Source organism: Condylura cristata, unplaced genomic scaffold (genome assembly GCF_000260355.1).
Source record: "Condylura cristata isolate star-nosed mole 26May11 unplaced genomic scaffold, ConCri1.0 scaffold00016, whole genome shotgun sequence".
Taxonomy (NCBI): Eukaryota; Metazoa; Chordata; class Mammalia; order Eulipotyphla; family Talpidae; genus Condylura; species Condylura cristata.
Window position 1 is genome coordinate 28,447,199 of NW_004567117.1, and position 12,757 is coordinate 28,459,955.

Here is a 12,757-nt window from a genome sequence, read left to right on the forward strand (position 1 = left end):
CCTCCCTCCCTCCCTCATTTTTGGTATTTAGTTATTAATATATAATATGTACATGTGTCCATTTTCCAAGAGACCCATAGGTCTAATCAATCTGTGACCTTAAATGTTCAAGCTGGTTTTCTTAATGGTACTTAATAAGTTCCAAACTTGTTTTAGTCATTGAAAGTCCACTCTCCCTATGGAGTGGTTTGGGTGTCAGATTGTATTTCCACTACTTCAGTGCCTCTGGTTACAGATTAGAGTCCCCAGTTAATGGTGCTCCTGCAGAAGCAGGAAGTAATCGAAATATGTGAAATTCACTAAATAAATTTACAGTGATTTGGGTCCTCTTCAATAAATTCTTATTTCACACACAGACTTAAAAAAATAGATGGTAAACTTTGAATGAAGTCAAGTCACTTAGATAAATTTCTGTTTAAGTAAGTCCACTGACCTCTGCTGGCCACTAGGAGGAGGGTCACATATTGAGTGCCTACCACCTTGCCTGGCACACAGTGGGCTCCATCAACATTTGTTCCAAAAATGAATAAAAATGGCATAGACATCTATCTACATGTTGAAGCAGGAGTTCTTGGATGACTTTTAGCAAGAGTACTTGATGGGAGTTGGAAAGAAGGGGAGAAAATATTGAGAGGTAGCTATCAATAAAAGGTTTTAAGGCTTAATTTTAACTGAATTCCAGTGGAAAAGCATTGGAACCCCAGCTAGTGTTGTTTTATTCTTGTGTTTGTTTGTTTGTTTGTTTGTTTTTCTCCTGAGACAGGAGAATTGCCTCTGGATAAAAGAAAAATGTAAGGCTTTTTTCCTCCTATCCAACATCAGATGCAATATCCTCCCTGACAGACATAAGAGAGCTGGGCACACACCTCTGGGCTACGCCAAGTTATTGTTTCTGTGATACATGCATCATCCACTAAGCAGACAGACTCAAAATCTGTGACATCTAAAGAATTCATAAAAACACATTCCTTATTGTTTTTATGAAGAATACAGAGATCTTTTGTTGTGTGAATTAACATGTATTTCTTGAGGAACACCAATTAAGAGAAAACAATAGTATATTTGGTATTTTTTCCCATATTTTCATATTTTTTCCACACTGACTTAAAAACTAGATGGTCAGCATTAGTGGAAATCAAGTCACTTAGATAGATTTCTGTTCAAATAAGTCAGCTGACGTCTGTGCTGATCACTTGAGTCACTCAAGTCATGTGCACAGGAGTTACAAGGACCATGAGGCTATTCAAACCCTTTTGCAATCCTTACAAATCTGGGTACACTTTGAGAAAATAAAACTAAGATTCAAAACTTGCCCCATACAGTGGGGCAAATGGACCAATACCAGTAAAATGTAAATGTTCAGGGCCCTCCCTGGTGGTGCAGCAGGTTAAAGCACAGCACAAAGAAGCTAAAGCCACTTCAGCGTGAATTCGATTCCCTGCCCCGGAGGTGACCCACATGGTGCGGCAGACCTGTCCTGACCTGCCTGCTGCTCCCCTCAGCAATATACTTCATCAGTTGGCCTGTTGTGCTCCCCACTCTGTCTCTGGTGCCCCTGCACCTCTGGCCTGTACCCCAGTTCTGTACACATAAATAAATAAATCTTTAAGAAAAAATGTAAATGTTCATACTTAAGTAGAAAGTTTATATTTTAACTCAAAAACTATTCCCACACAGCATTATCCAGGTTTGGTTGCAATTTATATGAAAATCTTAAAGAAGCTTATTTAGCTTTTATTTAATATGAGCCCATAGTGTGACATTGCTGAAAAAAAAATTGCAGATTCTTGTTTTCTAATATAACCCTCATTAATAGAACAATAATGCCTTGATCACAGAAATTAATTGACCCAATTTTTTTCTGCACAAATCACTGCACACTTGGAAAATCAGTTCAATTCTGGTCACTAAAATTTAAATTTGTCTAGTAACAAAATCTCCAGAGACCGTGATCAAAATGGAATTTAGTCTAGAATTAATATCAGTGAAATACAGATAGAGACTTGAGGTTGTGTTTACCTAGAGCAGAGAAGACTTGAAGTTGCATAAACATATTTATTCAGAGTAAAGTTCCTGCCAAGAAATTAAGAAATTTGTCTAGAATCACAGAACTGAAGAGACTAGAATCTCATTCTTTTATTGCCTCAGCCAGCATGTTTTCTATCAGACTATAAACAAGCCTGAGTATTTGAATAAACTGATGCAATTTTAAGACCAGGAAGAAATCAAAACACAGATATCTATCACTTAGTGTCATGTTTGAAGTTCTGACGTGATCACCCAAGATGTCTTTCATCGGAGTCTAAATATCAAAAATATGAAAATCTTCCTAAGGTCCTATGTGTTTCCTTATTCTTTGTGCTTCCCTGTTTTTCTCCCTTTTTTCGAACGTTAAAAGAAGAAAATTTCGCAGAGCCAAGTATGAACATGCATCTCCACTAGCTGGAGCATTATATAAGGGATGATATTTATAGTTAAGGATAGAGTTTTGCCACATTGGAGAGAAAAGAAGAAAGAAATATAAAGGCCCTTTGAGAGGGTGCAGCCACCCCCGCCGTGTGGCCACCTGGCATGCTGTGAGACTCAGCAGATGTAGCGTCAAACTTTTTGGCATTCACTACGTTTCTATCCAGCCTCTCGCGTTGTCTAGTCAGTCTGCTGGGGCTTGAACCACACGCAACATGCAGAAGCCAAAGTTGATTAAAAGAGCCTGGCTTTATGGCGCTAGGGTTTCTCCACTAACCAGAGCCTTTCAATGATTTGTTCCTCACCAAAAGCTTGGGAAACCACGCTGCCCTGCACATAACCCAGGAAAGGCCCCCAGACATAAGGAACTCTCTTATCCATCTATTCTGGGCAATTTCTGCAGTGAATATGCATGGTCACCTTCTAGGCAGCACTGTCATCACCACAACTGCTAATTCTCTGATCTCTGCGCCCTCTCCCTTCTAACAACTTTTCCATGCCCACCCAAAATACTGCTTACTTTATTGGCCTTCTTCCCTATGGTCAGAAAGGTCAAGGATTCTGAGAACCTATGAGTCAGGATCTTAGAACTACCTATAAACTAAATGAAGGCCATCAACGACAAATCTTTTTCTAGATGTTCTCCATGCATAGGACAGTCTTCTGACTGGCATGGATTGCCTGCAATTGAATTAAAGATAGATACTCTAGAGAATATGAAGATTAATGATATCTGGCTTTGGTCTCCAGTTTATATAACCTGGAGAAATCCAGTTGGAAATATTATTGTGATGATATCATACTATTGTGATGATACTACTATGTCATATAAGTATTGTTCATCTGTTATAAGAAAGGAACTGTACTCTTTACTCTGAGGGGTATAAAGGACACAGCCTGTGGAGAAACTTGAATGCTTCTTAAGCGGTGCACTCTAGATAGCTAACATCTTGAGTGACTAAACTCTTTAGGCGATTAGAAAAAGAAAGAAATACCTTAAGAAGTGCTCTTTAAATTTTTTTTATCACGCCATGTTGAACAACTAGTTACCCCATGTAAAATACATGTACAGAATATATGCACTCGCCTTTTAAATATAATTTTAAAAGATTGAGGTAAATCTAAAATAAAGAATAATCTTAAAATAATTTTAGGTTTTATTTAACATTTTATTACCTAGTGAAAAAACTATTTTTGCTAGCATGAAAATTCTATGCTAATTTTAATATTTTAAAAATGTTTTATGGAGGGCCAACTGATTGAGTTTACGTAAGCCTTTTTGAAAATTTTGGTTTTTTTAACACTTGTGATTAAGCAATTTGATAGTCTAGTTTCAAATTATGTTTATTTCAAAACTGGTAAGTAGATGTGGTAGGTTGAAAAAATATTGCGCATAAATTCAAAAGGAAAAAGCACATCATTTTCTAAATTCTTTTTTTTTTTTTCAATGTCTTCCATCAACTAAGTGACAGTTTTTGTTGAGATTTGGCTAACCAACTTCCTCATTAAAAATCACATGGTCTTGCAAATCAAAAGACATCACTTTTTTTTTTTTTTAAGATTTATTTATTCGTACAGAACTGGGCTACAGGCCAGAGATGTGGAGGGTGAGAGGATTCACCGGAGACAGAGTGGGAGCAGAACAGGTAGATCGACGAAGTACACTGCTGAGGGAGCAGCGGGTGGGTCAGGAGAGGTCTGCCTCACCATGTGGATCTCCTCCGGGATAGGCAGGAATCGAACTCATGAGGAAGTGGCTTAAGCTTCTCAGTGCTGTGCTTTAACCCGCTGCGCCACCAGGGAGGGCCAGACATCACATTTTTAATGTGTCCAAATCGCTGCAACTTTTCATTTGGACATTAACTCTTGTTTATTTTAAAATTTGCAGATTGAAGAGATTGTTCAGGTTGTACTAGATCATGTTCAGAAACAAAGTGCCAAACAATAGAAGCATTTCCAGTCAATTTTCAAAAGTGTTTTCTACTTACTGTGAGTTTCTTTTTAAAATCAGTTACTTTCTTGCCTATTTTACCCCAAAGAGACAGTAAGTGTTTTGCTTTTTAACCACTGTTAGGTTACATTGTTGACAGCCCATTGACAGCCCAGAAAATATTTATATTTGTCTTTTTGTTTCATTTTTTTAAAGCTTATTTGATTTATTTATGCATATAAGAACTGAGGTACAGGCCAGAGGTACGGGAAGTTGAGCAGAACAGGCAGATTGACTGAGGGAATGCTGAGGGGAGCAGCAGGTAAGACAGGAGAGGCCTGCTGTGCCCTGTGGGTCAGCTCCCTGGTCAGGGATCAAACTCGTGCTGCAGTGGCTATCGGTGGCTTTATAGTGCTGAGACTTAATCCCCATGTTACCAGGGAGATCCCCAACCCTGTTCTTTTTGTACAAGAAAATTGTCAAATTCAACTTTGAAAATGGCAGTTCTTTTATACAATCTGCTGTGAAATAACCAAGAAAATTCTGTGTAGCATATAACATATGGAAATTCCTGCCCACCTTACAAAGTACTTTGAAATTTTTCCTACATAAAAAAAATCTCAATTTCCTTAAATTAATCGTGCAGGTTGAGCTTCTGTGCATTAGAATGTAGGACATAACTGTACACTAACAGTAATCAATTGATGGGTTGCCCCTTTGCCCCCGAATGCTTATGGTCACTGTTCCTTCTCACTGGGACCTCTTGCTCAACTGTAGCAGGTACCTCCCCTTCTGATATGAATCCAAAATAAGGGGATCACTGTGGCTCCTTATATTAAACATTAAAATGCCTAACTTAGTTCTTGTTTTATAGAAAAAATATAAACAATAAATATTTAAAATGCTTAGATATTTTTCTTGCCATCCAGTACATATAGTCCTTTCTTCCCCCTTGGAAAACATGTCTCCCCCACTTGGATCATAACTGAAGAGACAAAGAGGAAGGTGGGCAGGGTAGCAGAAGCGGCAGGTGCTAAGCTAAGCAAGCGCCTGACAAATCCTGGACCCCAGCAAAGCCTCACAGAGATCTATGTAGACACCCCGGTTAGTGGTGTTGGTCACTGCCATGTTCACAGCCCTCTTGAGAAGGAATGCTCTGTCACAGTAAGCCCCGAAGAAGATGCTGTCAATTTTTTTTTAACAGTTTATTTTTACATCATTTTGTACATTTTTTTTCCCATCTCAATTGTAATCCCTGCGGGTTTCCCATCACCAAGTCACCCGTGTGCCAGCACCATAGTCCCGTGGAAGATGCTGTCATTTAATGACCAATTGGTTACTGTGCTTCCAACCAGCTAGTCACAAGTTCAAAGAATCCCCAAACCCTATTAGGGTACCAGAACGGAAGTACCTTGTATCATGACAGATCCCCTACATCTACTAACATATCCCGGCTTTCAAGTGGGAAGGCAGAGCTGCTGCATCAGTGCTGACAACTGGAAGCAGCTCTACTTTGACTGCCCTGCAGACCCTTCACCAGCACGGGCGACACGCCATCTTTTTTCGTGAGAGTTTTTAAGACCGGGATCATAAAAGGTTAATTTAAATTCTAAGGATGAAGGAAGAAAGTTTACATGCCAAGGCAGGTTGCTTCTTACTTCCTAATAAAAAATAAAAAGCCGCATTAGGAAAACAGGGGATCATTACTGTGTAATACAAAGTACCCCCTAAATGCATAGTTTCCATGGGAGAATATTAAACAATTGAATTCCCTCGAGTTTGTGTTTTGTGACCATGCACTATGTACTAGAACATGTACGGCTGGGTGGATGAGCCTGTGCAGGGGACACTGGCATGACAGAAAGAAGATGCAGCTGCAGCCTTTGATGAATCTTCTAGCAAGGATTAGCTTACAGTGCAATTTACACCACTGTTCTCTGCCAAATTTGATAGGGACAAAGAGTGTTCCATGCCTGTCCTCTCAGTTCCAGTAAGTGCAACATTCCCCAACATGTCCTTCCCTCCCTGAGGTAACATGGTCTTACCGTTTGAATTATACTCAACAGTAAGAAAAGCTAATGAATCTGAGATAAATTTATCTAGCCCTCCCTGGCCCACACAAAATTACTTTGTAAAACTAGGGTATGTCGGGCCCTCACTGGTGGCGCAGCGGGTTAAAGCACAGCACTGAGAAGCTAAGGCCACTTCCACATGAGTTCGATTCCCGCCTGCCTCCCGGAGGAGATCCACATGGCGTGGCAGACCTCTCCTGACCCGCCCACTGCTCCCCTCAGCAGTGTACTTCGTTGATCTACCTGTTCTGCTCCCCACTCTGCCCCTGGTGAATCCTCTCATCCTCTGCATCTCTGGCCTGTACCCCAGTTCTGTATGAATAAATAAATAAATCTTTAAAAAAAAAAAAAAAAACTAGGGTATGTCTTGCACACGGGCAAAGTTGTCTCCAAACCAGCAGCTGTATCTGGAGAACCTTCTATATGATGAGGTCTACTTCGCCCTTGTTTTGCTCACAGTACTGATTCTAAATCTGTAAAGGCAGTGAGCAAAAATCAGTGCTTAGTCCAGTGTAGTCCAGTGTTTGATTATCTTAAAAGACTTGGCAAAATCAACAGGATACTGATGAATGAATCCTCTGATAATGGGAGAAAAGAGGTAGAAAATGGAGATCTGGATCAGAACCAGCTCAACCATTTACATGACAATTTTAAATACAGAGAAAGATCCAGGACATGATTTGCATTGCAGAAGAAATGCATGAAGAAATGGATAACATTTTGCTTTGACCGATCATAATTATTCTTTAAAACTAACAAAGAACAGGCAAGATAGAGAACCATTATAGAAAGGAGAGCAAATATGGAATCAATCTTGCTGCAAGAACCCAGAAATTACTGTCTAATGATGAAACAATTCGAAGAGAGAAAAATCTGTAAACATTTAGAGGGACAGTGAAATCATAAGCAATAAGGAGAAAGATTTGTGAATTTCCAACCCTGCCAAGTCCACAATGCCCTTCTCTCTTTTCTCTCTCTCTCCCTCCTTCCCATCGTCCTCCCTCCTCTACCCCTTCTTTCCTCTCTCCCTCTCACTCACACACACACACACACACACACACACACACACATGCACACACTCAGATTTCTAAGTTTTTACATAAAATAACTATGGTAGAAAGCCCCCTCAAATTTGGGAGGCAATGGATATTGAGTACAGAAAAAATATATAGCATCTTTAATTCTGTGTGTTCTCCAAGAACATCTAGTTCAACTGCCCAATGTAACAACTGAAGAGCAACCCATACTTGGCTTCCAGCTGCTCCTGGCATCATCCTTTCTGTCACCCTGCTCTGTGCTACTGCTCACCCACAGAGAAGATGAGCCAGAATTGAAAATTTGGAAAATCCCATAGAGACAAAATAAAATTCAAATGCTCAGTAGATGTGAAAACCTCCCAAAGTTTCTAATGTAAAAAAGAAAGAGGGATACTAACTCCTAATACCTGTTGCCCTCAATGAGATGGGACCATGACATATGTGTCTGCATTGACCATGGTCATGAAACCCAGAGGAATTCATTCTCTCATCCCATTAAGCTAGGAGTTTTCTAGAGAGATGATACATGCCCTCCACTGAGGACATTTTTTACCCTTCCAAAATTATCTAAGTGAAATAGTCCTCAAGAGGATATAACCCAATCCTAAAATTCTAACAAAGCCATTTTACTGCCACTTACCACTAATAATTTTAACCATGTAGTATGGGAATGTCAAGTATATGCCAAACTAGACAGAAAAGTACAATAAACCTTTGTGTAGCCATCATTCAACTTCAGACAGTTATCAACTCACCATCAATCTTGATTCAGCAGTACTACAACTTACTTCCTCCCCTTCTTATTATAGTGAAGCCAATCACAGCTGATATAATATGCTTTAATCTGTGTTTTAGTGTGTCTTTCTAAGAGAGATACTTAAAAAATGATCACAATAAATTATCACACTAAGAAATGCCCAGACTGTATTTGAATTCCCATCAATTCATGAAATGATTTATTTTGATAGTTTTATTTTAAATTAGTATCAAAATATGGTCATGTTGTCTCTTAAGTCTCTTTTATTTCACAGTTCCACCCCTCCTCACCTCCTCCCACCTTTCTCTCCTGACATTTTATTTCTTGAAGGCACATGGGTTAGTTTGCTAGGAGCTTCCCAGAGCCTATATTTTGCTGAAAGAATCCCCCCATACCCCTATATTTTAATTTGGATAGGTCTAAAGTGAAGAGACCCAATACAGTAGCTATGAACCATAGGTTGCTATTTATAGTTAAATTAAAAATGTATCCATTTTTCAGTCACACTGACCACATTTCATGTGCTCAGCAAAGCCACATGTGACTAGGAGCTACCATATGGTACAGTGCAGATATAGAACATTTCCACCAGTGCAGAAAATTCTATCAGATAATGCTACTCCAGAGGCTTAATAAAGTCCTGTGAAATAGTCTGGAGGGAAGTGATGTTGAAATCTCCCTTACTTGCTTTGACTCACAGCTAATCACTTTAAATCTCCACATCTGTACATTGAAAATGAAATGAAGAGGTCTTCATTTTGAACTTCACTTAAAATTTTCACAAGATCTTACAAATACTTTGGCTATTTGCTTTTTCAAAATTCAGCACTTTTTTTTTTTTTTTACATTTAGCCATGTTGACGTATTTGTGTAAAATTATTCATTTTAACAGATGTGTAATGGTCCACTGTTTGAATGACTTATTACCTTTTCAACTAAGTTTTACATACTTCCAGTCTTCTATAACATACACTGAGCTTCAAGGCACATCCACATACGTAATTGGCTCCCTCTTACATGTGAGTCAGGGAGACAGCCTACACTTGCTGGGGCACTGGAGATCTTTAACAGTGATTGCCCAATCTCTTTCCAAAATGTCACAGCAATTTACACTCCCACAAAAAGCTTACCATTATTTTCAATTCTTTACATTTTTATAATCTCAGCCATCTAGTGTTTATCGATGAAGGTTGGCATGCATGCAATAAAATAGTAAATTGAAGCATGGAAGGGAATTGAGAGAGGATCACTGCCTTGGCTGAATCGGTTTTCTCTAAAAAATTAAAAAATAAAAAAATAAAGCATATATGGCAAAAAGTACTAAGTGTGAATGGTGTTTGCAAAGGGTTAACTTAAGTTATAATATTTTAATATAATATTTCAACAGGTTTCTACTACTCAGAATTTTTATTTTTATTTTTATTATATAAATGTTTTCAGTGTTAAGGCTTAATAAAAAGTAGGCAGCATGTAAAAACTACTGAGTATGGAATCTTCAACTTAGTTCCTTTTGTTTGCTTTTTGGCATTTAAAACACAAAAGAAAACACTGAGACACCCCCCATCAGTGGTACTCTCCTGTACAGCTTAACAACATACTAAGGAATACACTGTTAGGCAATTCTGTCATCATGGAAGTGCCACGGAGTGAAATTATCCAAATGTGGATGGTCTAGCCTCCTACTCACGCAGGCCATGTAGTGTAGCCTGTCAGGGCCACAGTTTATACACCATCCTGTGTTGACCATTAAGCCAAGCTGCAAGTGACCTCCAGCTCATGTAGTATTCCAGTCAAGCTTTTACTCAGTTAAATTTTGCCAACAGTGACTCATGTTATGTCTGAATGGTGTATTTTCCGCCTCCTGTGGATGATATAAACAAATGAGGGCAAGGGAACCCTTATTTGGAATAATACCAGGAACCATGTGAAGTCTTTCTCACTAGTTTACTTTGACTTGTTAATATAAGACTGGGTAAATTGCTTGGTTGTCATGGGAGGGTTTGTTAGCTTTTTTTTTTTTTTAAGGTTTATGTATTTATGCATACCAAACTGCGGTACAAGCCAAAGGTGCAGGGGGTGCAGGGGCATTGAGAGGCTTCACCAGAGACAGAGTGGGGAGCAGAATAGGCAGATTGATGAAGTACACCGCTGAGAGGAGCAGCGGGCGGTTCAGGAGAGGTCTGCCACGCCATGTGGGTCAGCTCCAGGGTGGGTGATTGAACTCACACTGAAGCGGCTGTGAGCTTGCTTGCAGTGCTGTGTCCTAACCCCTTGCGCCACCAGGGAGGGCCCTTGTTAGCACTTAACATCACTAGCTTTGTGATTGTTCCTTTCCAATCTAGAACTCTTTTAGAGATGAATGTGAATCCACAGCAGCAGTGATTAGTACAATTTGTCCAAAAACAAGTTTTAAATCCTTTCCATGTAGCAGGCACCATCATGCCTTGTGAGGTACATAAAAATGGACAAAAATTGGTCCCTGCATCTGAGAACTTACAATTGAACAATGTTTTCCTTTGACAACCCTAACTACAACCATTTTATTTTTGTAGTCAGAAGCTCACTCTGCCTTTGTTCTGTTTTGACCTTTATAACTTATTTTAAAGAGTGTTCCAGACATATTCATTGTGCAGTAAGTCTTACAGTGACCTTTGGCCAAAAGCAGTAACGTTTTGACCTGTCTTGTGGAACTCTGATCTTCCATCTCCATGAAGTGAGTGTCTAAACAACTTCAAATAAAATCCTCCCAGAGATCTATGATGGCACAGTGTGACCAAGAGATGGAGGAAAGTAAGAGGAAGAACTAAGTAGGAGTGTCGAGAATAAGTCAGAGAGGTCTCCGTGCTTTCAGCATTTTCTTTTTATGTCCTTTAATATATTTATTCCACCTCTCCACTAGCAGTTGAAAAAATTATGAGACAACACACCAAACCATGATGCTAAAATGAAACACATTTCCTCTGAGGCCTGCAGTGTTCAGGAAGGTCAGCATCATCTCAGGGGCTGAGCACTTAGGGTAAATGACAGCAGCCAATCACTCAGTGACAGCACACTTCCTTCAAATTTATCAATGACTAGAGGGCGTGGCCACTGTGGAGAGAGTGTATCCGAGCATGTGTGAGTACCCGTGTATGCTTGTGTTTGTGTGACATGCACACGTGAGCTCATGAGCAACACAAGCAGAAAGGATGTGAAAGTGGAAAAACCTGCGACGTCTTGAATCCATTCACACTTTATGATGTCGGAACTTCAAAATGAAGCCGTTCTCAAGGCTCTTTAGTGGCTGCAGCAAGGACTTCCTGAGACTAGAAGTTTGGCTCATAAAACCCAGGAGCATCTGGCCACCAGGACCTGAAAAGAGCCCTTTGCAAACAGCCTGGTAGCAGGAGTGTAAATGATTCAGAAACACCTGCTGATATTTCCTTTGAGGTTCCCAGAGGATGAGCTGGTAAAGAAGGACCTGATCCGGTGGGCATCATCAAGCAACTTGACAATTCCAGAACATTGGAGGGCAAAAGTAGAGCAACGGCGTCGTTCCAAGTAGAACGTCCAGAAAATAATCCTCCTTCTGTCCATGGAGGAGGGCTAGAAATAAAATAGGTTTAGTTCCACCTTCTACTTTATTTTTGTATTCCGGGTGCCATTAGATTCACTCAACAGCTTCTGTGAAAAGAGGAAGAATAACCTGATGCTAAATTGAATCAGACCGAATGACAAAGGGCTGAAGAAAAACCATAGTAGGAAAAATGCACAGGAAATTTTATATGGGGTTCTGGCATCGACTCCCATGCTGGACCCTCCGATGTTGCATGAGCCTCAGTTTCCGAATCTAACAAATGAAAACGTGACTATTTCACAGAATTGCTGTGAAGATTAAAATAACATACGCAGAAATACTTTGTATACATAAGCTGTTCTACTGATGTTCATTTTTATTTTATAATGAAAGAGGAAGACTAAATATCGACTACTGAGTCATATCGATAGTATTAATTCTCCAGAATCCTCATAGTGACACTGAGAAAAAAGGGGGTGGGGAACTCAGTTTAATGCAGCTTGCAAAGTGTGTTCAATTTTTTCTGTCTCTCTTCCCGCCTGCAGCCAACTCCTCCCTGAAGAAGCGCTTCAAGCGGCGGGAGATCGAAGCCATCCAGTGCGAGGTGCGGAAGATGTGCCACTACACCAAGATTCTGTCCACCAAGAAGAACTTAGACCACGTGAACAAGATCCTGAAGGCCAAGCGGCTGCAGAGACAATCAAAGACAGGCAACAACTTCGTCAAGAAGAGGAGAGGGCGGCCCCGAAAGCAGCCCAGCCAGTTCGATGAGGACTCCCGAGACCAAATGCCCGTGCTGGAAAAATGCATCGACCTGCCGAGCAAAAGAGGTCAGAAGCCCAGCCTGAGCCCGCTGGTGCTGGAGCCGGCCGCCAGCCAAGACACCATCATGGCCACCATCGAGGCGGTCATCCACATGGCCCGCGAGACACCGCCCCT

At 40.2% G+C, this 12,757-nt stretch overlaps 1 protein-coding gene across 1 annotated transcript in view; it reads left to right on the forward strand.

Annotated features, from left to right (window-relative positions):
• The window catches only part of SETBP1 (SET binding protein 1), a 317,156-nt gene that overhangs the window by 303,604 nt on the left and 795 nt on the right, over nt 1–12,757 (forward strand). Inside the window, exon 5 of the mRNA XM_012725788.1 lies at nt 12,364–12,751. Coding sequence (XP_012581242.1) covers nt 12,364–12,751 — 388 coding nt within the window. The remainder of the gene's footprint in view (nt 1–12,363; nt 12,752–12,757) is intronic.